The 27994-nt window shown below is 43.3% G+C and overlaps 2 protein-coding genes across 7 annotated transcripts; one reads left to right on the plus strand and one right to left on the minus strand.

The window, feature by feature from the left end:
- The first annotated feature begins 278 nt into the window (after window positions 1-278).
- LOC143342185 (uncharacterized) lies at window positions 279-1631 on the plus strand. Its single transcript, XM_076765794.1, has 3 exons — window positions 279-963; window positions 1111-1366; window positions 1420-1631. The coding sequence occupies exons 1-3, from the start codon at window positions 952-954 to the stop codon at window positions 1521-1523; spliced, it is 372 nt and encodes a 123-aa protein (XP_076621909.1). The 5' UTR covers window positions 279-951; the 3' UTR covers window positions 1524-1631.
- Window positions 1621-27676, minus strand: LOC143342181 (1-phosphatidylinositol 4,5-bisphosphate phosphodiesterase). 6 transcript variants are annotated; one of them, XM_076765789.1, is made up of 20 exons: window positions 24722-27668; window positions 17337-17391; window positions 11442-11670; window positions 10230-10289; window positions 9762-9899; window positions 9060-9139; window positions 8350-8485; window positions 8170-8270; window positions 7906-8072; window positions 7087-7297; window positions 6698-6956; window positions 5490-5690; window positions 5185-5389; window positions 4916-5073; window positions 4634-4840; window positions 4201-4573; window positions 3973-4122; window positions 3720-3897; window positions 3182-3632; window positions 1621-3091 (listed from the first exon to the last, which is right to left on the minus strand). In XM_076765789.1, exons 3-20 carry the CDS (start codon window positions 11610-11612, stop codon window positions 3023-3025), a joined length of 3315 nt encoding a protein of 1104 aa, XP_076621904.1. In that variant the 5' UTR covers window positions 11613-11670; window positions 17337-17391; window positions 24722-27668; the 3' UTR covers window positions 1621-3022. The 6 variants fall into 6 exon arrangements, with proteins under 6 accessions (XP_076621904.1, XP_076621903.1, XP_076621899.1 ...); XM_076765788.1 differs by having other exon boundaries at window positions 3182-3897; window positions 5496-5690; window positions 24722-27676; XM_076765784.1 differs by having other exon boundaries at window positions 4916-5389; window positions 24722-27676.
- Window positions 27677-27994: the final 318 nt, after the last annotated feature.

Below are 27994 nucleotides of genomic sequence, written 5' to 3' on the forward strand. Positions count from 1 at the left end.
CATAGCTTTTTCTCTCCTCAGGAGAAACGATATTGCCGGCCCGTTGTTAAAATGATATGTGAGTTTAGAAACGAGCAAACGAAGATAATATTGACGCGAATTATAATTCATGGTCGTTGGGGTTTCTCTGTAGACACCGCACCGTTGAAGATCTCGCGAATCTGAAAGAAAAATTTATTGTTAGCAGACGATACGTGTGCTCATTACACTTGCAATTCTGCAATATGATTCTCTTCAAAACTTTACCAAACTTACGTTATTGACTCATCGATGTTTACATTGTGGGAACCGGTATTGCTACCTGGTGAGAGGCACGGCCTTAGATCGATTCGTTTCTAATTGTCCCCAAATTGCCATAAAGGTATCCCCTTTCTACCCGCGAGGGATCAAGTGAAAAAAATGTTTTATCTAACGCGTGTGCATTGCCACGATTGGTGCACTTTTCGTAATTCTAAATTAATTATTCCTAATTTCAATTTGAAAAACGTGACCTCCAACGTGACAGCTCTTGGCTCGGCCTTTCTAAGGTTAGACGAGTCCCGACATTTCTTTGCCTTTTATCACTCGACCCGATTACGACAGATCGACGGTGGACTAACTAGGGAATTAATTGCGGGCTGCCCAGCGATGGGTCGAGCTTTCCAACTGATTCCCGATTATTTCAAGGAATCGTCGTTTCGTCACGCAGCTCGTAACGTCGAGCGTTGCATAAGTGGCAACGACGAGAGACGCACCGTTTCGCGGTTTTGAAACCGCAACGATCCACCGATTTTCTCATGCCCACGTGCACGTCGGTGTATCGTGTCCACGCCAACCACCGATCGTAAACATCCGGCCAGATTTTCGCATGGGCTTTCGAAACCCTACGCGAACGTATATAATGTATGCTGACGGGAAAATTTCCTTCAGTGAATACCGAAGACGATCACCGACTCGTTCTAAGCCTTCGTTATGAGATACTTTGTGAGTTGCTTTCTCCGTAATATTGCCAACAGTGATTTTTAACGAGCAATTTTTAAAAAATTGTTATCATTATTCGCGTCATAAGTCTACGAAGAATTATATCTGATCTAATATATCTGTACCTATGAATATTATCTGTTTTTCCAGTCGTATCTCGCGGTTCTCGTGATCTGTGAAGCGGCAAGACTTCCCAGAGCATCGGATCAGACCTATTTCCCGAACTTCCAGAGCATTTATCATGGCAACGGTGCCACTAGCTACCAGAACGTACGAATCGGCGAACCTGAAATACCGCATCTCGAAGACTATAAAACGCAAGATGGAAACCTAGATCTAGGAAACGCTTACGACGAAGATCAACCGGCTGGTATCCAGCAGAATTTCGTGGACCATTTGGCAGAAGGTAATTCTAGTTCAAACTATTCGTGAATCGATATCACCGACTTATCTTTCCAGATCCGTTCGAGGAGGTAACGACGAACGACTTGGACCTCGAACACCGGCACAGTCTTCCTCAAGATTACGATCGATTTAACCACGAACACGATTACGAGTATTAGTTACTGGAATATGATATCCAAATCGTAATTTAATTTCATTTCTTGTGTCGGATATTAAATAAATCGTTGATCGAGTTTGAGACACGACGACGACGACTTGGGCTAGCAATCTCTTTATTTCTCCTTACTCCTTTATATCCAATATATATATAATATAGGTTAATATAATCATTTGTGTAAATAACATTATTAGAATGAAAACAACGACGTGGTAATTATTATGCTAGGCTCTCCTTTAGTTCGGTTTTATGTACAATGCTATTTTGGCTCGCGACGTTACGACTTTGGACCATTCGTGCGAGTGTACTCTTCCGAGGAGGGAAAAAAGGATTCCCGAAACGAGTACCTGCTCGATCGTGACTGAAAATCGCGGGACACTAATACTCTAATCGCGTCCGGCACCACCTACACGGCTATGGCCGTGTACGCGTGATCTATCGACTGCTTCCGGACCGTAACAAGCATTGTTCGGAGTACAATTATAGCGAAGGAATCGTTACGTTGACGGCAAATCCCTTTCGGCGTTAGGCAATGAAACACACGTGCTCGCACAGTCGCTCTCTCGCTCACGCACGCGGTACGATAGAATTCGATAATAGCGTTAACAATCGAAAAATATTTAAATCGACGAATCCCGCGGCACGCTGACTCCGCGCGATCCGCTTCTCGTGTACGCGGTACGAACAGCTCGAGCCTGCACACGCAATCGATTCTCAAATTGAAAGACACAGAAAAACTGTTCCTCGACTTTCGCGAGCTCGTTTAACTTCCCAGCAAACATCCCATTTAAGTTGCAATTTGAAAAGATAAAGTGGCACGTACGTACCTTTCAATATTCTGAAAGGGGATTCAAATGGTACTAGGTCGAAATATTTCATCTGCTATAAAATATCTTACTGTTTTAATAAAATTAGCCTTGAAATAAAAAGGTCTGCTCTCAGTGATATTGTGAATGTTTCTCTAGATACCTTAGAAAACATAGAACCTAGAGAAAAATACGGCTGTGCACCATTTTACGTAGAATGTGATTCTGAAACGAATAAATTATCTCTGCACTCCGTTGAGATGCAATTGCTGCGCGCACGCTTCAACTGGACGTACCTGCACATATAATAAATATATACTTATCATTAATATAAGAACTTGACTAGATCACTTTAGTTTTTATTGACTCCCTTATTTAGTCTAGGTACTTGCTCGTGCGACGACGGAGAGTATGGAGAGTTACAAGATGCTTTCTTTTTATAAAAAAATATCCAGGAGAATGAACTAGAATTACGATTAACGCGGAGTTTGTTTTGTTGCTTCCGGTTCTCGCGACGCTGACGTGATCGCGTCTGGGCGAAAACGTCGGCAGATCGGAGAACGACAGCTAACGAGGCTTGTTCCCAATTCCAATTGTAATTAACGTTTATAGCGGATTCTCTGAACGCAGCACCTCAGTCCCCCTGTAACCGTCCCGGATGCAGAGGTACGAATACGACGCACCGCGACGGCCATCACACGTAAAATTCGGTTTTAGGGCCCAGTTCGTACTCCATCTCCTCGTTTTTGTACATGTCCATGATCTGGAAGAATAATTTCCACGACCGTTCGACAATTTTGCCCCAAACCCCGCTGGATAAATTACTTAAAAAAAATAACAGATTGTTTCGTACCGCGTTCATGTCCTTCTGCAATTCCTCCAGTTGCTTCTCGTGAATTACTTTCAGCTTCTCCTTCTCCCTGTTCTGTATGATCTGCGCGATCTTCCTCTCCTCCATAAACTTCTTCGTGTTGTTCTGTTGCTTCTCCCTGAGTCTGCCCTCCTTGATACCCCTGGTCTTCAATGTTTTGTCGTTCATCACCTCCCTCATGCTTTCCACCGAGAGCCTCGCCTGTCTCGCGTTCATTTCCTTGATCTCACGTTCGTGACGCGCCCCGAGCTGCTTCTGCTGGGACACCTGAGCGGTCACGCACAGCTTGCACAAGGTGTTCCGTCGCTCCTCCAGGTGGGAACGAACCAGGTCGCGTTCCTCGCGACGCTGCCTGTCGGCCAGACGGGACCACTGAACGGTCTGGTCGGAAACTGCTCTACGAACGGTCGGGTCCCTCGAGAGCTCCGCTTTGCTGTCGAAACAAGAAACAGACGCTCGCCTCTTTATCGAAGGCACGATCACTATGCCACGAAAGCGAAGCAAGCGAACTGTTACGTACTTTTTCCCTTTGATAATCTTCTCTATCGCAACGCAGTGTTGCTTCTGGACGGTTAGTTTCTCTTTTTGCTGTCTCTTCTTCAACGACTCCAAGTCCTTCTGCTGCTTTCTCAGCACTTTCTGGTAACCCTTCTCTTGTCGCAACACCTCCACCGTTATCGGGTCGAACTTCATCTCCTCTGTTGATAAATTCCAATTTCAGCAGGAAGTACAACGCTATGCATCGCCCCTAACGTTCGGTATTTAATATTTACCCCTGGGTTTGGGTGGCTCGCGATGATGAGGAGGAGCGGAATCGCTGCCCCTGTTGTCGTTCTCCTCGATCCCGAGGCCGCGCATTTTATTCTGCGACATGTTCTCCGGTTTCTTGTAGGCCCGCGGTGCCGTAAGAGCGTCCATAAGTCCTGAAATTTCAGTCAATAGAAAATTCTCAGCCTACCCTTAATCGCGCGACTGTCGTTTCTTTCCAGAAACTGGCTAACCTTCGTAGCCGTCCGGCACGTAGATCTTGATCTCGATGTTGCAGAAGAGCATAGGCAGAGACATGGGGAAATTCGCCTCCGTTCTCAAAGATATGTGCCTGTACCCTGACTGTAGACCGTCGAGAGGGACTATTCTCTGGCCTAAAAGCTTCCCATTGGACTCGTCGTAAACGGCGAACCTTAACGCAGCCAGGTCCGGCAGGACCACTTTTCGAAACAGGAAGGGTTCTTCATTGTAAACGGGATTCAGGCCGTTCGCCGGGACAACTCTGGTTCGAAACTCTTTGCGAATGGTGTCCGTGGGTAGACCGTACATCTCCACCTCCACGTACGTCCCGACTTTCTTGTCGGACAAAAATTGTCCAGCTATCACCTGCCACCCAGAACGAAGGTTAACGCGAGTCTCGACGGGCATTGAGACGCGAAGAAATACCTTGACGCTGCACTGGGTGGCGATCACGCCGTCCACAGGACTCTCCGCGAAAGGATCGAAGCTCCTGTCGGCTCGTCTCATGAAGTCCGGCTTCAGAAGGTAGCCCGACGAGCCGTTGTACTCGAACTTCCCTTGGTTCAGTTGCATAGGCAGGTCCGCGGTTTGGAAATTCAACGATACCATTTGGCAGCCAGCATTCCAGAAGACCTGTTTCCCAACGATCGATTGTTAGACGCGTGAAAAGGTCGTTTGGTCGCGATCTACAACGCCGTAGGAAATTACTTGTGGCATGTAATTCGACGAGTCGGCCCGTGTGCCTTTCGGGTAAATTCGACTCATTTGTCGCTTGTTGTAATTGACGAACTCGATGGCTTGCGTCTTCAGGTAGTTCAGGCCGGTGTTCTCCGCGAAGGAAGACATGTTGTGATGAATATTTTTCTCTGTACGAACAGACAAAGGAGTACATTGCCTTCCCGTCTTTACCCCCGCGAGGGTCGTCGAAGGGGCATCGAAAAAAGGATTGAACCTAAAGGATTTATCTGTGCTCTTACGTTCGGCGATATCGAAGCCCACGAACTTGATGGGTTGAGCATAGTTAACCATGGACGATAGCAACGGGTGCACGTTCGTCGTGCTTCCGGTGTATGGTTGAACCACTGCCAATTCCAAACTGTCGCCCAGACCGGCGCTGGAGCCAGATTGCGGCTGTGTACCGGTCGTCGACGACGCGACCGATTCCGCGGTCGAAACTTCCTCCTGAAAACGACACGATCGACTACGGTGAACCGTTCCGTCTCGTCGAACGTGAAAAATGGATCTAGGGGATTCCATGCTTGGCGCATATATCGAGGGTTACCTTTACCGATTGCTGTTCAACGACCGATGCCACGACTGGCAGCGCGCTGGCGTCTTCTTTGACTTCGTCCTCGATAACGAACTGACCTTGTCTAAACAGCTCCAATTCATGCTTCTCCACCTCCGGCTTCAAACGTTTGTTTTTGATCAGGATTTTACGCTTGAGAGCGCTGGGCGGCGGCAGAGGCACCCCGGGTTCCAGCTATTTTATCGAAACACACCATCGAACATTTTGTTAATGCTCACTTTTACCTAATCGATATCTGCCCGCAACTGCCAACCTCGTTTATAGAACACGCATAATCTAATCTCTAATATACAGGGTGTTCGGCCACCCTTGGGAAAAATTTTAATAGAGGATTCTAGAGGCCTAAATAAGACGGAAATCAAGAATACTCATTTGCTGATGGAGGCTTCGTTAAAAAGTAATTAACAATTAAATTCAAAAATTTCAAATCGTTCTAAAAAAATTATTTCTAGATTCTGGGGTCAATTACAATCATTTTTGGTCATTACACATACCCTCGAAATCCTACCCACTTTCGAGAAAAAAATTCGAGTAGGTGGACAAATTTTTCGGTGAAATTAAAATTTTTCAAATCGTTCTAGAAAAATTATTTTCAATTGCAGGGGTCGATTAGAATAATTTTTGGTGAATAGACGTACCCCGAAAATCCTGCGCATTTTCGAGAAAAAAATTCAGTACGGTCGGAACTTTAAACGTTAATAACTGTTTAACGAAGCCTTCAACAACAAATTGATATTCTTGGTTTTCGTCTTATTTTGGCCTCTAGAGTCTCCCATTAAAGTGTTGATACATACATGCATACAGGGTGGACTCCATACGAATAACGATTTTTTACTCGTCGCTAATTTCTAATAAACGTTTGACGCTAGTGCACGCGAATAGATTTGCAAACTTACTTTTCTCGAGATGAATTTTCGATTTATTTTTTCATCGTAAATCTGCCCATGCCCGATAGTGTTATTCGAGCCGACACACCCTGTATATAGTGTATCGAGTGCTCAATAAAGATAAGCTTCGATAACAATAGGCTCGGAGTACTTTTGCCTTGTTTATCGATGAGAATCTAGATTCCGATTGACGTAGGGGCTTTGTCTGTTATCAGGCAATGTTTACGTAGATTCGCCAAAACATTAAGCCGTTTTATATCACGCGTAATAATTCTGAATACCGACGAAACTTACGGGATACTCTTTGAGAGGTTCTTTCAGCAGCAGGTCACCCAAAATTTCGTCACAATACTTTGCCAGCTTATATTGCTGCTTTTTGCCGCAGTGGTTCTCAAAGCTGAGTATAACGGGGAACTCGGAAGTAACGAAAGCAGTGTCTCTCACTGCGTAAATCACGTCTTTGAAGAGAATATCCGTGCACATGGCTTTCCCGTGCGTGATTATCGGCTCCTCGTCCTCGCCTTTCCCATCCCAACAGTCCAATTCGATGCACCTTAAACATTAAACCATCATTAACGATGAAAGTTTCGAACAAAGTTGATTTATCTTCAGCCAGAACGGTACTCCGAAACGCGAGTCGAATGAAATTTACGCCTGTTCGGTCGACATTTCGTTGCCCTTACCTACAACCAGCGAGTAACACCTGTCTATACATTTCGACGCTGCTCTTCCCCCCAAATTGACGACCGCTCAAATACGTGTTGTGACTCGAGTTGATGTAATAATGCGCCAGAGGCTGGTCCATGTCCATGTAAACGTCCAGCCTGTCCAGGAAAACCGGCGCGTTCTCGTCGGAGATCAGGTACCTTATGAAACCATCCTTCGTCATCGTTTCTGAAAGGACGTGATTGCTTCTGAAAGGATGCCGTTTCGCAGATACAAACTAGTTCGAACACTTAGGCGGTCGATAGCAGATATTCAATGGGGAGAGCCGCGGAGCCAGGCGATTTCAATCAACAAGTACAAAATATTTGAAGAGAACGTTCTCCAGATATTTTCCATTCAATTGTGCCGGATACGAACCGGAATCTTTAGAAGCATCGTTACCCTTCTATCGACGATCAGACAGATTTGCTTCCGACATTGATAATTTTATACGAACGAGAAAATTCTTGACATCTAGATTCAAACAGTTGGATCTAAGTTCAGCTTATAAAGTTATAATTTTTGCATTCCACGTTTCAATACAGTCCTCGTAATATTTTATAGCAGCGTAGAGCATTAAAAGATAAGGATCAAAGTCGTAACCATAGCGAACTTGTTACGACTACCGCTAGAAAATTTTATTTATATCCGGCAGCCCCCAAACCAATTCCCCGTCGTCGATACTTTATTGCAACGTTCGCGACCGTACGACGTATATATTACTTCAATTATTTTCTACTCGATGTTGGCGAAGCTCCCTTAAAACCGTTAAGAAACACAGAGAAGGGAAGTCCTACTTTGATTTCGTGCGGTCTCGTTTTGCTCGTAATCCTTTATGATTTCCATCGCTCTCTTTTCGTCGTACAAGGGATAGAGGATCTCGTTCAAAGTCGGATCGCGTTGTTTCTCGTTCAAAAACGTAACCAATTGATCCAGATTGATCGTGTCTGCTTTACCCTGGGTGCTGCAACGACCGGAAGCGAACAAAAACGGTACACGTTTCTTCGGGTTTATCGTGGAATCGATATCGAATCGGGAAAAGTTACGCTTCTTGTACTCACATGGATTGAAACAGTTCTTCTATGTCGTTTCTCGGGCAGATCTTGTGGTAGAGCGCATAGAAGGTGTCGAAGGTGAAATCGTCCGGCTCGATCACGTCGTTCTAGAAATTTCGATCGTTTTTTTCAGTTGAGTCAACGGGATCGTTCGCGTCGAAACGATACGTGGTTCTTTCTTTGTACCTTTCCGCTAGGTAGGCCTAAATCGGCGAGGCACTGATAGACGAGCTTTTCCGTTTTCCCGGACGCGAAAGTCCTCGCAACCACTTTCACCGGAACTTTTCCATTCGGATCGACCAGCATTCTGAGCCTCATCCAACTGGAACATGACAAAAAACTGCATATTTTTCAACGACAAAAAGATGCTCCAGGAATAACTTTCCTATTAGCGCGGCGAAACGTTACGGGGCCGCGTTTTTTGTCGTAAAATCGGGACAACCAGGCGTCAAACGGAGAGATCCGGATACGAATTCTAGATGGTCGGTGCAGAGACTCGTTGACGCGTGGTGAGAGAAAGATCAACACCAGTGACCGATATATCAAAGGGCTGCCACCCTTCTGGCGCCGTGACACACCCTAACGCGATAGAAAGTGTTTTATATTTAATAATTTCATTCGATCGGCCAGAGGAAAAAGAATATCGATGGCGTCTAAACGGCGGGGAAGAATTCAGTCAACAAGCGCGGGTGTACTGTACGTGGTTCGTCCCGATTGAAAAGGCTTCGTAAATTTCGTCAGACTGCGGAGAGAATCCACGATGGAACGTCACGTCCAGCAACGTGACGTCCATGTTGCGTACGATAGGCCTTCGACAACGTTTCTGGCCAATTATTTCACGGCGTAAACATTACTGCGGCGTGGGTGTGCACGTGTAATTGCATTAGTAAACTCACTGTTTCTTCAAGCACGTAAGCGGGCAAACGTTGTTGGCTTTCACGTTGTGCGTAATCGATCGTACGCCATCCAGCCATACCTGTCACAGGACACAGCAAACACGTGGGCTTATTGATTACCTTAATAATTTCCTAACCAGCGGATTGGAAAATATCTCTACGTTCGATTCGCATGTGAGCGCTCTAATTGCACCAACGTCGGGCAAAACGATATTCCAATTAACGGAGTATTGCGGTCCAGAGGGTCTAAAAGAGCAATTCCCATAATACTATATTTCTCTGTTTGTTTATTCGACGACTTTGTCCGCGATACAGAGAAACAAAACTTAAAATCTAATTTAAAGATAAGACATAAATATAGTATCGTGGGAAATGGGGCAGAATAAAACGACGAGATTGGAACAGATTAGAGAGAATTAAAAGTTTAGTAGCCATAAATTTTGCAGAGGCTCGTTCTCAGTCTTTCCTCCGTTTTCTCTGCAACCGATGTTGAAAAGACGCCGAGAACTTCGAACGCTCAATTAGCAGAAACAATTATTCGCGTTCAATAGCTCCTTAATTCGTAGAGATTTCCACGAAGATGACCATCTGGACCAGAATAATCCCTTAAGAAGCATCCTATTACTCCGAGATTTCGTTCGCTAATTTTCCAGACGGACGATCAAACAGCGAGGAGCAGAAGGCTCTATCGATCCAACTTACCTTGGCCGTCGCTGGATCCGGACAAACGACATGTTGGTAATTGATATTGGTGTAATCTACGCCGGAGCAGATGGTCAAACTTTTCTCCTCCAATTGCTCACCGTGCTTTGTCAAGAGCTTATCGTACAACTTCGGATCCTACGTAACATTACAGAACGATGCGATAGTCGGGTTTAATTAGATTCGATTGAAACACGCTGTGGAAAAATTATGTATGCCGTCGATTGAATTCGACGCAGAGTAGTTTTAAGAGAGGAAGAAACGTCGAAATGCTTGGGTATGAATGGGGATACGAGGGCACGAATGAATTCGTTAACGTTGCGAACAAACGACAAAACATTTCCGTGTACCGACGAGTTCCGCTCGAGTACATTCGTCTCCGTCGGACTCTCGCTGAGCTCTCCGCTGAATATTTCAAACGAAAGCAAACCTCTGGTTCAAACTGCTCGAGAACAAGGGTTTTCTTACCTTGGGCAATCCACCGGCGCGTATGTCGCTCACTTGACACAGCTCTATCACGTCTCCCTCCTGCGCAACAAATTACATCGACGCTAAAACAGTTTTCTCGCACCTTCGTCTGCGACGCAGGGTTGGCCAATAATTAATCACACCTTGATTGAATTTGTAATTGATTAACGAACCATGATAACAATTCGTCGTAATCAGCTAGATTCAGCGATACACATTTTGCCCAACTCTGCCTCGATGCACGATATCGACTTCCTCTAACGAATGGACGTGTATTTGAAACGCTTAGAATAAACAAATTTTAATATTTGCAATTTTTTAATCGTGTCAGTGGTATTAGGAATACCGCAAAATATTTATGCTTCCATTTGTTACGCTGTAATTTGAAAAATGGTCGAGGATAAACCTTAGTCGACGCGATAACGAGGGAAGAGCCTCACCTGTCCGCCTCCGATTTTAATCTACTTTTGCTGGATGGTAAATTTCACGTTCCGGGTAATATATGCAAAGCAACGAATATCATAACTCGATAAGTTTGAATGTATATACAATGCAAGTTTCATGTGTACATAGTATGCAACGTGTAGTAAGGATATCAATCTTCGTCGCTTTTTCATCGAAGTCGCCGTGGCGTGAACGATATAAGCGGGAGTTTCATGCTCGAGGTCGCGTGTTTGAATCTCCTTTTCTGTCTTTTTAAATAGGATTCGTTTGTAATTGCAGCAATTTGGTAGACTACAAAATTAATTTCGTTCCCCGGAAATATTTCGTAATGTCAACCGAGTTGCTTTCCTGGAAAGAGTAAAAACCGAAATTACAGCTAGCATTATCACCGTGCATCATGCACGTAGCTATCGTAATGGCAGAAAAGGAAGGAAAAGAGACCTGGAACACACCAACTCCCATTTCCACCACCTGCGCCTCGGTCACTTCGATGGAATAAAATGACAAAATGATGGATATTCGTTGCGCAAGGTGTGCATAAATAAGTTATATCTCGAAATTTATCGAGCCATGGCGCCTCGTATTTTCTACGAGGGTCGTTGTAAACCGAAAACGTACTACTTCGAGCATTTAAATTGCAACTTCGACAATTAAATACAGGAGATCACGAACTTTTCAAACGATCTACAGAAGCAGATTAAAATCGAAAGCGGACAGGTTTCTCTCGTAGGAGGATGGGCCGGACATCAAAGGAAATTCTCGTTTCACCTTTCCCTCGCTCTGCCAGTAGATGAAGAAGGCATATTCGTCGACCTTGAACATGCAACTCGGCTCGAGTTCCGTGTTGTCCTTCTCCTCTGCCCACCGATCGAAAGTGCATCCATGACGGAGCGCTACCGGTACCTCGATCTGCCAATTGAACTCGAACCTTTTCGTCATCTTCCTGGCACCGATTTGTCCGCGTCGATCAGCACGCACGTCGGTTCTCGTCCGATTCCTAACGAGAGTCCCAAGATTTAAAAAAAATTTCCAAACGCCACAAAGTATTTTAAAATCGCCAAGTTTGAGAACCACGCAAAAGGTTGCAAAAAGTAGCACTTGATTCTTAGAGAAATCGAAGAACCGAACTTCTATCGTAAGACGAAGCAAACGCTGATAGAATATGTCAAAAATAATGGCGTTTTAAAAGACAGCGCGCGACCGTGACACAGTTGAATGCTCCGAACGGTGGATACGAATGAAATCTCGGTTGCGCGTGCAACCTGAAAATTAGTCTACCGCATCCAAGTTAGGCTGCTCATAAATTTTTACATGGTAGTCGAAGCTGGATCCGTCCGACTGTGCCGGCCACTTAAAAGTCCCGAGCGAGATTCGTTTAAATTATTAATTGCGGCAGTTTTGGCGAAATAGTTGCGCGGCTGCGTTCTTATCGCGTCGCCTCATTACCGATTCCAGCGTCGTTCGTCGAGATTACGAAAGTTTGCGGGCGCGACTGAGAATACCAAACGATCGTCGCGGTTACCGTTTGAAGTTCTTTTATTCGGAACGACCACCGACGCGTTAACCGAATTGGATAAAAACACGTTCGCGGGACCGTCTTTTAAGCGGAGATTCCCATCGAGAGGATCGTTTAGCTAACCGAGAAGCTCTATGGATTATCTGGCCTCTATCGAGATGAGTCCTCCCGATTATCGCAGTCTTATAATCGTATTCTATTAAATGCATTTCTAAATTGCAAATTTCTAGAGAAACGCCATTTTCAAATGGTATGTTCTTCTTACGAAATTCCGAGTTTTTATTGTAACTTTAGTGTCATGCATTGCAAATTCGCGATTAAAAGTAACTGTTGGCACAAGTTATCACTGCCTATGCGAATACAATTCTACGCGTTTATTTTTCTATTCCTCGCAATCGTTTTGTTGAAGTATTCTGGACTGTGATATTACATTTTGAACAGACAACGTGGCACGAGAAAAAGGAACCGTTTCACCGAAAAGAATGCGCGAAGTGAATCGAAGTAAAGGAATGTGAAACAATGTAAACAATCGGGATTAGAATATGGAGCACGAAACAATTGTTCGATCGCGTAGATTCTTGTGAGAACTTTGATTCTGAAATGCAGAAGATTTTTTAATCAAAGCAGAAGTATCGACTGCAATATCGCGACTCAGTAAACGAAATAAAGTTTCGACTTTCGATATTTCGAAATTTTTTTAACGAAAAGCACAAGGTAGACGGACATAAATTTTTATAAGTTTATTTGTTGACCTTGAAATATATCGCCCGAATTTTTTTTAGCTCGGAACGAGTACTCTAGGCTTTCCAAGTAACGATGCATCCGCTGTTCAAGCAAACATGTTTTTACTGTAAACACGATTGGCGGCATTTCACAGATAGGAAACAGATCGAGAAAACAAATAATTAAAGTATATGAGGTTGGTTATCGCTCGCTATCAGAATAAAAAAATGTAATTTAATGTAGCGACGGTATTTTAAAATAGAATTTAAATATTATCTTTCTCGTTTTATTTTCAGGACGACTGAAATGATTTAACGAAGATTCGAACGCGTTTTGATCGAGGAAGAGAGTCCGATGAATCTTTTTTAACGTTCCTGGTGTAAACCGCCTGTTAATTGTATTTTCCTAACAAGAATTGCGTATTAACTTGGGGCAGAATGAGCCGCATAGGTGCTTACGATGTCTTTCATCGGCATTAGAATCCAATTAGACGTTGATCTCGTTAAGCGGAGAGCTTCGATCTTCGCCCCGTGCGCGAGACGCTCCACGTTAATTGGCTTTCTAAGCGCGGAAGCCTCGTCCGTAAAGAAATTCACGTTTGTCGATCGAACGATAAATCTTCGCGTTCGTTCACCGACCTGTTCGACAGAATCTAGGCGAGCATCAATCAATTTTGTTATTGTTGGCTTCGGTGGCACAGTTCACGAGGACTTTAACACTATTTTCACAACCTCGATCGTCGGATGGTCTCTTCGGAGATCGAGTTAACAGCGTTTCTTAACCCAATTTGCTGTCACGTCCGACAGGCTGTGTCTCAAACGGTAATGTCATCGTTCCAAGACTTTCTTGCGTCGCGTGATGCCTTTTCTTTTCAGATTGCATCGCGTGAATGGCGCACACGACCGGTTCGTTAACATTCAGCCGCATATTTGACGTTTAACCCTTTGACATCGAGTTTAATATATGTTAACCACGAGGCCTGGCATGGATCGGATTTAAAATATTTTCTACTTGCCATAGTACTAATATATCTCTGCTATAATCGCCTATCACTGCCGCCTATTCGCGTAAACTGCGACCTCGGTGTTACTTTCTATTCACCTCCGTCGTTCGATACCGCTATCAATATTGTTACAAGGCAATTAGGTTACGTTGTTCGAAGCATTTAAATAACTTACATAGATATTTGCTTTTGTCTCGAGAGAATCGAGCGAAATACATTACCGCACTCGAAAAGATTTAACCCAAATTCCTGTACTACATAACTATGCTTCTACTTCGAATCGTCTTAACCTCGTGAATATTCATAATCGTTTCAATTTTTCTGTTCAAAGTTACAATCTTATCTACGGCGCCTGCACCTTGAGTTTTAATCAGTCTCAATTATTGCTAAAGAATTTTCAAACATACTTTAATTGGTACTGGGAGTCATTATGCATAAAAGTAGTTATTAAAACACAAGATACGAGGAAGCTTGGGAATCGAAAAACTTACAGCACGTTAGAGCAAACGTTCGATTTCTTCGCTAAGTCGTGCTTCTTCGCGCGATAAAAGAAACGTTTACAGATATCGAGTTTATTTTAGTTCAGATGATAGAGTCAAAATATCCTGAGATATCGTGCCAACCGGATTGAAACATTTTATTTCAGGGAAAAACGAATACAGAGAATTCAAAGTCCTATAAACGTTGCTAATTTTCCAAAACAATTTTCAAAGTTTGTTGAATACCGTTTCAAGACAATGTGAAAGAAATTAAAAAAATGTGAAAACGGAGAACTTCTTTTCGCGTCCAAACTACACAGACTTCTTAAGTTATTCTTCAATCAGTCAGGTCGCAGCAGCTCCGGATCGACCTCTCGAGCTTAAGTGATCTCGAACTCGGGCTTTCTTTCCTTTTCGGTCGAACGAAACTGAGATTGACCGTCGCTTCGGCGTATAACGATAACAAACGGATTTAAATTCCCAGGGCTGTCGGGAGCGACGGTCCGTTAAAGGTCACTCCAAATGGACGCTTTTGGAGCAGGGACGAACGAAATTTTCAACCGTCGAATAGAAATTATTCTTCTTTGCATCGAACGCTCGAAAGTTTATTTTTATCGCTTAAATATTATTCGGATAAAATTGTATCGCCGCGATCGCGACACGCTTTTGGTTCTTTCGACGGGTCGATACTGTATCGAAGCGCAAAGGATTTGCTGGCATCGTTGCACCGATTGACCTTTATTCCCTGGCTACAAAGTAGGACGAACCATAGACAGAGACGACTAGGTGAAAATAGAACGACGCTAGAGCACGGCACACGCCCCCCTGTGCCGAGAAATAAATCCTGAACTTCTCTCCATGGAAAATAGAACGCAGCTTTTACGCGTTATTTCACGACACCGGAAGCGCCTTGCATCGTTGTCCGGTTGATTAGTAACGAGAAAGACTGTTTATCGTTTCGACACGTGTTTCGATACCGTCGTTACATTTGTGTTTGAAATTGATATCCTTGATCGAGACATTCCAATGTACGTTTTCAAACGATTTCGGATTTACTCGGACGCGTGATTATCTTGTCGATATCTGTCAATTACATCGGTTTCGATACCTGTTTGATCACGCTCGCGACTAATCAGAAATGAAACAACCGATGTCGATCATTCTAAATGTCAATCGTAGTTAATAATTTATCGAGGATAAAATTCAACGAATTCTGGGACGCAAAACACCTATGAAGAATTCATAGAACATTGAATGTAAACAAGTTTTTTACGGAGACCGTAAAAGCACTCGAACGCATAAATTATTGTTGTATTATTCTACGTTGCTATATATACTTAGTTGCACCGCGTTTCGCATTGATTATACGTCCGAGTTTACGTTTTATGCTCTCCACGAGTTGTTTAGTTATTTCTACGAGAGTCCATATTTCTATTATTTTATTTTGTAATATTTCTTTCGATGCTATTTCGCAATTTATAAGTTTTCGCCTGTCGTCTACTCGCTGTTATCTTTGGGCAAAGTTATATTCATAAAAATAATAGATTCTGGAGTGTAGATATCATCTCACAGGAGAGTAAGTTTAATACTCCTGACTGAGAACAAACATTATTCATGGATAAAGTTCAATACATAAACAGAAATATAGAATTTGCTCCTGACTGTGAAACACGAACGTGCCTAGGTTACAACATAAGACTGCATACAAGCGAGTGAATTCGAAATCCTCAATTTTATCGAGGGATTTTTAGATAAATATAAATATTTAAACACGGAATTTTACACTGGGTATCGGATTAATTTTAAAATCAGAATCGGTCAAGTCCTTGTACGCCATGTGTACGAAATCGAATTCTTTGAATTTTCGAATCGCGTATGCTCATTTTTCGACTCTGTTTACATGCACTTTGGACTTTATACTGTGCAGGATTGCGGCGGTAACTATAGAACAAACACATACACCACGATTGCTCATGCAAATTCAGCGAAAACTTTCTGCAAATCTTTTGAATTGGTTTTCCTCGTTGGATTTTTCTTCGGAAGTAGTAGCGACTTTCAAATCCTCTCGAACCGTAAATTAAGACTCGCGATATTAGTTGGGAATGACTCGGACGGTTTGGCGGTTGGAACGAAAGTTTATTACTGTGAAATTAAACTGTAAGCTTAATGTTTGCAAAAGTAGGTTACTCCAAGACTGATTGCGACAGCGGTCGGATTTTTAAACCAAAGTTCGCGTGGACGAAGCTACAATTTTCTGCGTTTCATAATTGCCAATTTAATTCTAATTTCGTGCGTATGGAATATACAGAGAGAAAAATAAAAAAAATATGGAAAAGCAACGTGTGCAAAACAGGAAGTTGGAATACGAAACGCGTATTACGGGGATCGCTGCGCGTCTGAATGCAGGAAATGGACCGTAAAAAAAAAAATGAATTTGCATTTGTAAAGATACAATGTAAGCAAATTGAACTACCCACGATGCTATCGTAAAGTTTTGCAAAGAATAGATGGCGATTCTTAGCTGCTTGGACAAAAATACTCGACGGATAATCGGCTTTATTAATTGGTATACAATGGCAATGGCTGTTTGCATAAATCAACATCGGGGAAGCGCTCGTTGGGATTTTAATCGTGATTCATCTGGAATGCAGCGGAGAGAATTCTTCTCATAAATTGCATATCGGTACGGATATCTGCTGTTCAAAAATCCTGATAGTCGTCGACGTCCTCCGCGTGTATTTCTGCCAGTGAAAGAGTTTAGATCCGTGCTCCCGCCCCCGCGATTCGTTTACCCGCCATCAAGCCACGCGAAGCGTAAAACTCGGGGGAAAAATTCTGTACAATTTCGGCTCCTTTTCAGGCAGGGGAAACCGCGGGAGCGAACGACGTTAACTTACGGTAGAAGGAACAAAGTGAAGCGAAGAACAGTGAAGGCCACTTACGACGTTAAGAGCGTTTCTTCCTGGCTGGCTTGCACATTTTAGGTCCCCGCTGCACCTACGGCAGGAAAGATCAAATAAAGTTTATAATGCGGTTTTCTTACATCTCCGCGAGAGTCAAGGTCTTCGTGCCTATGTATAGCAACCGACACGCAAATTCGATTCTCCGGATTTTATGACCAATCTTCGGTGGGTATTTCACGCGTCTGTCAAACATCGTTTCCCGCGCTTCCGGCCGCCAGAGATCCCTGAATCTCATCTCATTTTCAATCTATCAAATCTCGCGACGCAAACTGCATTACTCGATTCCGGTTGAAATTCTCGCGGATCGAAAAATTGCCAATATTTGAAAGTTCCGGGAAAAGCTTTGGGGGAAGAAACTTTATCGATGTTATTAATAATAGACCGATAGTGGGTGCTGACTGGGACAAAGTAACGTGGACATTCGTTTCGAGAAAAATGTGGGACCATAAAGAACACCGGTTGTTTGTCGTTCGTCGATCGAAAGAGAGAAATTCCATTGTTCGAGAATATTTGCCTTGTGTATATTTGGATTCTGTGTGTTCTACAAACGTGATTACAATATACTCTAGTAAGGAGCGTCCGCCTGACGCACGCGGACATAAAAAATCGATGGACAAAATACACAAACCTTGTTGTGACTGCGAACGAGTAAATGTATGGCGTAGGAACGGTCGACTGGAGGTACTTTGTAGAATTATGTATATTTTCAAAAATGTCAAGCTGAAATCGCGTTCTTCTCGATACGACATATCCTGACCTGGATAAGCATAACTCGACAGTCACTCGATACAACCACTTTCAAAGTGAAAACTTTTTAAAAATCCACGTGTAAACAGAGAGAAAACTAGGTCTGACTCAGACTTCTTTTAAATAACACGGGGCAAGGATATTAACAAAAAGTTAATGTATTTATATTAGTCACTATAAAATAGCCTACCTTGTTTATCCGGGAAACGTTAGGAGTTTACTAATACGTTGACTATTAATTAAATTATCGAAAACAACATAAACTAGAATGACGTAACGCCTTAATTGAAAACACTTAGTCACACTTGATCCCGAGATTACGAAACGATCGTCGATAGACGGTAAATTCGAGGCTGGTCGCGAAACGCGAACGTCGACGTCGCAAGTTTCGCGGCGAACTAGCGGCTAATGAAGCGCATTTAATTAAACGCTTATCGCGCGGCCAAGATTGACCATTATTCTGTAACCGGATATATATCGTTCGCGGGCGAGAAAGGTCGGGTACCGATCGACGGTTACTATCGTGCACGGATATCCCGCGAGTTATCGAGACTTTATCTCGACTGACGCAGTAGGAAGTAGAGTTTCGCAAAAGTAAACGAATGACGTCTACGGTAGCGTACGAATATTAGATGCGCTAAACCGTTTTCGCGTCGCTTTGAACGTTCGAAGAACAGCCGCGACTTTGCTCATTGTTCTCCCGACCATTGTTCCCGCACCGAAACGAATGGGAGCGTCGGGGCCATCGGCTGATGGCGATATTTTTTAACGTTTGCACGTATTCGGTGCACGCGTTTCAGCGAACGAGCAACAATGATAACGGAAGAATACAGTCGACGGGGGGAGGGAAAGGAAAAGCGAAGGAACCGGCGGAATAAGGTCAAGCGTTATCCAACGAAACAGCTCCAAGACGCGTAGATATTTTTAGGATCTCTCGTGTTTCCGCACTTTTCGGGAAACGTCCCCCGTTCTGGCTCCCAATCAGAATAAAAGCATAGTATCCACCTATAAATCAACGACAGGAGGGTCGAGAGCGTTCACGCGCGTTCTTTCAAGAAAACGTCAACCGGATCGACGGCGAAATAAAGCTCCCTGTCGCTTCCAATGAAACGGTATTGATCGTGTTAAATTGGTGGACGTCGGTGGCTTCGATATTTCCGTATTATTCGATGCTAACACCGCCGCGAGATTCGAGGATCCGTCTGTCGACGACTGGCTCGATGCCTAACCCGCTAATTTGCCGCTGGCGAACCGCTGTTTGCAAAACGTTATTCCAGACGCATCGGTTCTCGCTTGAAATAGCGGTATCGTTCGTAAACGTCGATTCGGTTTGTGTCGTGTACGGTCGAGTACACGCGTCGTGCAACCTGCTCGCGCGCAGCCTCTACAGAAGTTTTCGTCTCGTAAACGGAGAAGCGTTGCGAAAATAATGCGGGGGTGTGTACAGTGGTTCTTCCCTGGCACGATGAAAACATTTCTGGCGCCTGGCACCCGACGATTTTCTCAAGACCGCGTTAACAACGTGTCGCGAGCGCACGCGCCAACACGCGAACTCCGTGGATACTTAATGGGCAAGCGTGGAACAAGTATTTCGATCGTGAAAGCGGAAGAACGCAGAATATGTCGTAACATAGCCTGTCGCTATTGATAATCCCCTCGCTGACTGCTCGCAAAACATCTCGGACGCTATTTCCACGAACCTTGCGTCTCCTACACGGGGACAGGTTTATTAGATAATTTACGAATCGCTCTAGAATCATTGTTCGCGAAAACGTTGATTTTTCCGTAAGCACACGATAAACGTTAATCCTATGCATGGTAAAATTGTATTGTTCGAAATTGAAAATCTGTTTCTATGGATATTTTTGATATACGTATGTTTTAACAGTGCGTTGAAAAGAAAAGGGGATTCGTCGAAGGGAACTCGCATCGCAAAAGTTAACACGCAACCTATGCTGCCACTCAGCGACTTTACTTATTGAAGCGATTACTAACAAGCATCGACCAAGCAGAACTTCTCGAACTTTGATCCCTCCATTCTTAAAAGTTTCTAGGCTTATAGACGAGTCGTAACATTGTAGCCAAGGGTTTCCTGAGTATAGGCTTGTCGTCGGATATCAATTTTATGAAAATCAATTTTCCTATCGAGGTACTGCTCAACGTATCAAAGTTTTACAAATATAATTATAGCGAGACCTATATAACGTACATAATTTTTAAGTTGAAAACTTTGAACGCTACGGGAGTGGTTATTTTTACTCCAGAAGAACAAATTCTTTCCTAAAATATCGATTTTACTTTTGAAAGAAAGTTGCTATAAATACGCAAGAAATTCCAAGTATTGATAAAGTTTCGAGAGTTTGGAGCAGGCGGTGTATTACGGCTAAGAGGGGAGATAGAAAACTTCAGAGCCATTTTCCTTTTCCCCGGAACCACATTCTTCCAGCTTGTCGCAGCGTTGCTGCAAAAATTAATAAAACTTTCGACTTGGAGCTTTAATAGATTGTTGGAAACACGTTCCCACGGAATAATAGCATACTCGATAGTATTCTATTATCCACAAAACGAAATCCTTTTACGCTTCCCGCTTCCATAACTCTTATATTTCCTATTCTCATTCTAGACCTTTCAATAACTGTTAAATGTACAAGCCAGTCAAAAAATTAATTGTTTTCGTATATTTTATCACAAGTTCTCGACAATTTGGCCAATATTGAGCATCTACGTCGAGTCATTTCTTAAAGTTAACGAAGTCTTGCAAGCTGTTTCAAAGTGAGCTCAATAGCCCCTCGACGTGGTGTTCAAACAATGGACTCGATTTTAATATTTCCAAGCGCCATATAATAAGGCGCACTCTCATACACGTACACGCCTACGAACTCAATGACACGTTATTAGAGTCGATCGATAGTATCTACAATCCATACGTAACATACGACAATAAATTTTCTTTCGTGATCTTTCTAATATTCTGAATTAGAATATACGAGTTTGATGTGCTCGTTCGAAGATGATCGAAGTAGTTTGTAAGTTGATTTCTGTCAATTTTGATTGATTTGTGAAAGCGAGTCGATATCGCGAGACCTAATTGAGTGGATCCCGATATTCCTGCACGCCTAAGTGGACAGAGTGTATTGATTTTCGAGAATCTCTAATGGAATTCAAGAATTCAATTATTCCAGGGCAACCGCGATTGCGGTGAAAACTCTTGGCTTTTAAATAGGACAGCGGATCTAATTAAAGTTATCGAATATCGTCTTTCCCGAAGTGGTACGGGTCGAGTCCGACCTTTCGGAGGCCGATATTGCCACGGATGGCGCGAATGCCATCGTGACATTATAATATCCGTGTGTCGATTGCGCGGAGCCGCGTGAAAGCCTTAAGTGAGTAATTCACCGTGCGGCGCAACCTCGTTTCGCCGCGAACCATCCGACTTGTGTGCATTACGAGTCCGTGCGATATTACGTAACGCCCTAATCGTGGCTACGCGCGAGAATGAATGAAATTGACGTTCAATAGAAGGCCGACGGACACGAATGGAAAAGCGAAGTCGCCGATAAAAGCAGCAGCCGCACGCGCGCAAACATTTACGGTGCATTTTATGCGTTTACCTCTTTAGGGTAGCTACCGGCTCCGGCGTTCCCTTTTCCGGGGGGACAGTTTTTTTTCTCCTTTTTTTTTTTACAAAATATGGCCAGCATCGCCTGCGAAGTAGCCATTAGACTTTGCGCACACACGCTCGTAAATACAGCGCAAACATTTACACTTTGATACACATAATAAGCGGAGCGTCGTGAAAAAATATTTGCACAGTCGATGAATAGCGGGGCGTTGCTTGGATCCTGAGGCCACACGCACACACAGAACGAGCAACGAGCCACCGAGAATTTCTTCGACCGACAGATTAATCGACGGCTGACCGTGGTTCAATTACCGCTCACGGATCGATAATTACATAACTTCCGGCGCGGGCTTCGAAGGACGAGTTAAGCCGCGACATTGACCGCTCGATCGCTTAATACGCTTCGCGGTCGCTTTAAGAAGAATGGAGGCGATCCGAAGGGTCACCAGCCACGTTCGAAGCAACGTACGAGAGGCTCTCGTGATTTTTACAATGATCTCTGGTACGCGATTGATCGCAAGCGTTGCACGAAACAGAATTTATCGTTCCTCCGACACGCGATTTAAACGACACCGTCTGTCACGCTGTTATTTAAATTCGGGACAGAGCGTTAACTTCTTCTTGGAAGCTTCTATAAGTGTATAGATTTAATATTTTTCAGCTACGTTTAGCGACCTTTCTACCTTTCTTGGACATTATACTCGCGTTTCCTCATAATTTTGAACAATGTTAATAAAACTGTGAACGATATTTCAATTGCTCCAGACTTAGGAAAATATTACGAGCAGTATTTTGAAAAAATTTCATTAGGTAGTGTGGGTCTTGTTTCCTCCCTCTCACGGAATCCCTCCAACACGTTTGCAGACCCCTAGGGGATGGCAGACTACCGTTTCAGAAACGCTGTTCTAGTTGGTCGTAATGAATTTTTTACAATTTGTCTGTGCGGTGCTCTGGATTCTTCGTCGGTTGCATGATCCAAATTTCAACGAGAACACATAAACCGATGTTACGCCAGACATCAACCACATGTCCCATTCATCCAGTTACATCGTCGTTTTACGAGACCGACTGTGATTTTTATTTGGTTTCTGTTTCTATCGTAATTTATAGTTTTGCTATCGGTACGTTTTCTATTTAATATATATGTTATCGTTTCTAAAAATAGAATAAAGAAACGTTGACTCTCAACTAGACAAAATGATCGACGATGCCTAAAAAACTATAATCAAGTATTTCTAAATGATCTTTAGTCCATCAGAGGACTAAAACATCAGAGGACCAAGTAAAATACACACCATGAGATCACATTACTAGACTAGTCGAAGCTAACAACATAAATTTTTATTAGTTCCCGTCAAGGACGTATACATTTGAGTCATTCGATTAAAAATAGATTAAACGACGATTCGGCTATAAAAAGCCCTGATTACAGCGACGCTCCAGAGAACAGTGTTATTTTTAATCGAATGACATATTGATGTGTTTCTATAGTACTAAAATAGCGTCCATACAAAACGGAAAATCCCTTTGAGTTGAGAAATACGCAAGAATAAATAGCTAGCATATTCTGTTCTGGATCAGGATCTCGCGTTTACTTTACTATCTACTGGCGAGACATTGACACGACTTTTTAAACAGATGCCCACTGCCAGAAACTATGAGACACGATGTAAACAGAGTACTCCTTGCCCATAAATTGCATTCCCGCGATACGAATGCTATTAGTCATTAATTTATACGATGCTAAATCTTAGTCAACAGAGAATAGCCTTCCTCAAATATTTCAATCGGTGAATCTGAATTTTTTCCAGGGGCATTCTCTTCGACCATCGTAGACTCGAGCAACGCAGCCATCGCGAAATCCAATTCTAAAATAACACATCGAGTATTGCATTATATTTAATCGTTGTTTTACTATAAATCAGATGGCAAGACAAACGCTTTTTGCTGCTTTCTCGGAAGCATTAGCTTCCTAATGCGTCGTGCTAGTATCTGTGCATCATCGACGCGTAACGATGTCCTCGAGTCGTTCGAATTTCATTAGGAATATCGACGGAAATCGTTTCTACGAAACCGCGACGCACAAAACAGTAATACTTTATTTAAGAGTACTGTCAAAGCTATTATCTCGTTACGCTTTTTAAACGTCCCCCCTATAATCGTCGTTCCGTAACTCTTTGGCGCGTACAAAGTGACAAAGACGCGTAACGGCGATAGAAAGTCTCGGGTGAACTTTGACACGAGTACCCGGAAAGCGGGGCTTAAAGTTCGTGCATCGGTCGCGACGAGTTTCTCGAAGAATGGAAACCACGTCACCGCGGAACTAACGAGCATAACACCGGAGGCGCCTTGTTTCTCCGGTCGTTAGAGCCGGGGTCCCCACCGACGAGAAGGTCAGAAGTCAGAGAAGGAGGGAGAGAGACGGCAGAGAAGCGAGAGAACCGGAGATAAAGTGGTTGATGGCCGATGACAAGTTAATATCGACGATAGGAAGGTGGTCAGAGGGATCGACCGCGACGTTTCACGGGGGAGATGTGTTTGTCCCGCTATTACTCGGCCACGCTCCGGATCCCCTTGACCTCGAAAATCCCTCGGGAGGCTCTCAGTCAGGGTCGTGTGGATCACCACCGTATCGCCTCCCACTTTCTTACCCGGTGTCTGGAGGCCCGTCGATCGCGCGATCGGTGCTGGCGACGTCGATCACGCATTGGCGTGACGCGTGACGGTTTATCGAGGGTGGAAGCCGTGCGTGCACGCGGGACTACAATGCACATCACGCATGAGCGGGAAAGACAAACGGAAGGCGAAACGAACAAGCGAGAACAAGGTGGTTCGATGGTCGTTCGAACCGCGTAAACGATCGTCAAGGTTGTCGGTACCGAGACACACGCAACGCGTGCTCGTGACGTCCAGTGACCATGGACGGACGCGTACAACGCACGCACTCACGCACGCACTTACACGCTGTAATTCGTGCAAGGTGTCTTGTACTCACGATGTGCGAGATCGCCGGTTGAACGACGGCGGCAGACGTGCACCAGTCCCGATCACATTCTTCCACTGGGTCCTCTGGCAGCGGGCTCGCACGCTGTAATGCACGCGCGGACGCTTCGAGCCTCGAGGAGGGAAAATAAAGAAAAAAAAAAAGGCGAACGAACGGTTCTGCGAGGAGCGCGCGGTTTCCTCGGTGCAACACTGAACGCCTTTCAGGCGCGGCGGAAGAAACTGACGGTGCGGCACCGTCTGTTGACGGGCAAGCCACCAGCCTGGCTCGATACCGTCCTATTCTCTGCGCGCATGTGCCACGACTTGCCGCTTCGTTTACAGCTCTCTCCGTTGGTAAATGCATTCCCTGACGAGCGGATCACGATTCGAAACGCGAACCGGGCAAACGATCTACACACCCGCCCCGCCTATTATTAGACTCGAGCTATAAAAAGAGAACTTGGAGTTTTTATTTTTTTTTTTTTTTTTTTTTGGTAAACCTGTCGAAAAGACCCATCGTTTTCAATCGGACCGCAGAGAACATTCTTCTTCTCCAATGCTGCTATTTTGGATCGAGATTCCTTGGATCTATACGACATAATCATTTTATGCAAGACTGTCCCTGAATTTTTTCTAGGATCAAGATCGTAACATGGAGTTTTATTTATGTCGTTTCAGCAGGAGAAAGAATTTAAGTTGACTCGAATTCGTTATCGACGATTACAGCCTAGAACTGTCCGAATGCATTCGCGAGCTCTTCTGTAAACAAGTGTTCTTTTTCGTATCTAGACCAGCCTTGCAGTTTTGCGTAATGGCGGAAATGTTCCTTGAGGTCTCTTGCTACTTTCCGGATAAAAGATTCATCGAGGTATTTTCTGAATATTGCATTCCTTGCATTCGATCTTTCGAAACGGTGTTTGTCCATTAAACTTACTTACTTGCGTTTAATAATAGGAATTGGCTTATCCTTATTTACGAAGCTATCCTGACGAATATTCAATAGATTCTACAGAATTGTTTTTCCTCGTATTCGAATGTCGCGAAGGAAAAAAAATTACATACAGCATTCGTAAATGAAAAACGAACAGTAAGTAGCATCTAAATATTATTCATCTTTTCGCGACATTTACTATTCTTTTACGAGATAAATTAGTCATCGAGTCCGAGGAAAAGACCCTCTCTGCAAACAGCGAGCAATGTAGCCTAATATTTAAGCAACGTTCAGCCCTGCGACGAGTTTCCGTGTCTGAGTACTTACGGGACCACGCCACTTCGAAGCGGTGAACTCAAATTATACCACTTGAATGGAAGCTCGTTTTGGACACAGTATATTTAGATTCTTCGAGTGGAGAGTAATTAGATATCGGGACATTTTAGAAGCGTGTATACGTTTGTTTAGCATTTGAAAAACACGGGTGTCTAGATTACGTTGAACTCGCATTTCTATTATATTTAGAAACGTTGTTATGCAAATATTTCACTGGATCCTTATTCGTTTTCGACGTAAAACGAAAAGAATGAAACAAGACGGTAAGATTATCTCTGAAAAGACATCAGGTAACCGTATATTCAAAACACATCCTATGATATTTCCGAATTTGCTTCAGTAGAGAATGAAAGGCTGAATCAGAAGATATAAATACATTTCTTCGCGAATAGAGCGAAGACAGCTAACTATGCTAGTAGACAGGTGATATGTAAATAAACATGCCACTCTGATCTGCAAGCTAATAAAAATAAAACAGGAACGTGGTTATATTAACGAGATAAACGGATCGAAAGATCAAATGCTTATTGGTTGTACCTATTGCTTTTTGCGCAACAGTTCTCGTAACGGGAGTATTGGGTGATCGACTTTATCAATAAAATGCACTACTTTGCAAGTCACATGTATCGCGTCTGTCAGTAACGCAAAAATGAGGAATTATTGTTAGAAATTAATTTCAAGGAAGTGCTCGACAAGTTACATATTATAAAATTAATTTTATATTGCAAGTAATTGCACGCTGGGTGCGTAACAGAGAAGAGTATTTTTTAAGTAGCAAGGTAAATAGCAAAGTTCAGAATCTTGCGTAACTATTAGGTCATTGGTAAACCGGTTTTATGCGTACGTTTCGCTTCGGTCGATGGGTGACAATACTCGATCGTTTCATAAATTCCCTCGCTCAAATTTATCTCCAAGCCAAGCTGAGAAAGCGTATCGTAAATACTATCGAGAGTTTACAACGGATCAATGACAAAATTAGAATCTTGCGAGTTTCGATAAAAAAGGAATCTTCTGGCTAAGTAACGAGCAAGCTTTGTTACCTGACAGGTGGTCGAATTTAACGTCAGATGGAACTGCATCGCGAGGAAAATTGCATCGTTTATCGATGGAGTATGCACGGGAAGTGCATCCACAGACGAGGTATACGTATTTAACACGTATGGTAAAGTATTTTCTCGACCCATTTTTATGGGGTCTCGAAACCCCATTACCATTTTCGTGTCACTCACAACATTACCAACAGATTTAGAAATGAATCCATCAATACTAATTCAGTGAATAGTTTCTCAACTGACCGTCATACATGAGAAGAGGACGTTAAAATCACCCCGAATTTTCAGGTCGATATGGCAGTCAGATTGGGTCACGAAAGTTCATAAAGTATACGAGTAAACCTTTCACCCAATGTATTTTTTAGGACCATTTTTCTGGGGCTCTAGAGCCCCATTACCATTTCAGTGTCATTCGCAACGTTACCAACAGATTTAGAAATGAACACAAGAGGAAGTAAGACAGAAAATGAAATTACAGAAATGTTAGTACTTTTTAACGGAATGAAAGCTGTACGGTCCAGAAATGAGCATCAATCGATTAATTTAAGATGTACCGGGGCGAAGAAGATAGGTGAAACTATAAGAAGAACGCAGCCATTAGCTCATATTATTTGCTATGTAATTAATATAATTATTAATTACATAGTAAATAATAATCCCCAGGTCTCACCGCGAGGAGGTTGCTGCGAATGGAGACCCACCCTAGCCTCGCCCCAACCACCCTTCCTTTGGCGAGGAATTCGAATACCTATCTAAGAGAGAAGCTATCGAACAATTAGAAATGAGCTACAAAAAGAGAGTTCTTAAAAGAACTGCTCAATGAAGAGATGAAAAACCTAACAAAATATCAATACATGTGAGATGATACACATGTTTTCTAGAAGCGAAATTGAAATGTGCAACTGCTCGTATGTACTCTAACTAATGAATAGATCAAACCCCTAACAAAATGTTGATACATGTG

The sequence above is a fragment of the Colletes latitarsis genome, chromosome 5 (assembly GCF_051014445.1).
Source record: "Colletes latitarsis isolate SP2378_abdomen chromosome 5, iyColLati1, whole genome shotgun sequence".
Lineage (NCBI taxonomy): Eukaryota > Metazoa > Arthropoda > Insecta > Hymenoptera > Colletidae > Colletes > Colletes latitarsis.

Coding starts and splice junctions, on each gene's coding strand:
- LOC143342181 (XM_076765786.1), bottom strand. CDS start 11,612: ATGACGAAAAGGTTCGAGTTCAATTGGCAGATCGAGGTACCGGTAGCG. Junction 6,957..7,086: donor GTGTTACTCGCTGGTTGTAG/GTAAGGGCAACG, acceptor TTAATGTTTAAG/GTGCATCGAATTGGACTGTT. Junction 3,898..3,972: donor CGAGCCACCCAAACCCAGGG/GTAAATATTAAA, acceptor ATTTATCAACAG/AGGAGATGAAGTTCGACCCG.
- LOC143342185 (XM_076765794.1), top strand. Junction 1,367..1,419: donor CGTGGACCATTTGGCAGAAG/GTAATTCTAGTT, acceptor TTATCTTTCCAG/ATCCGTTCGAGGAGGTAACG.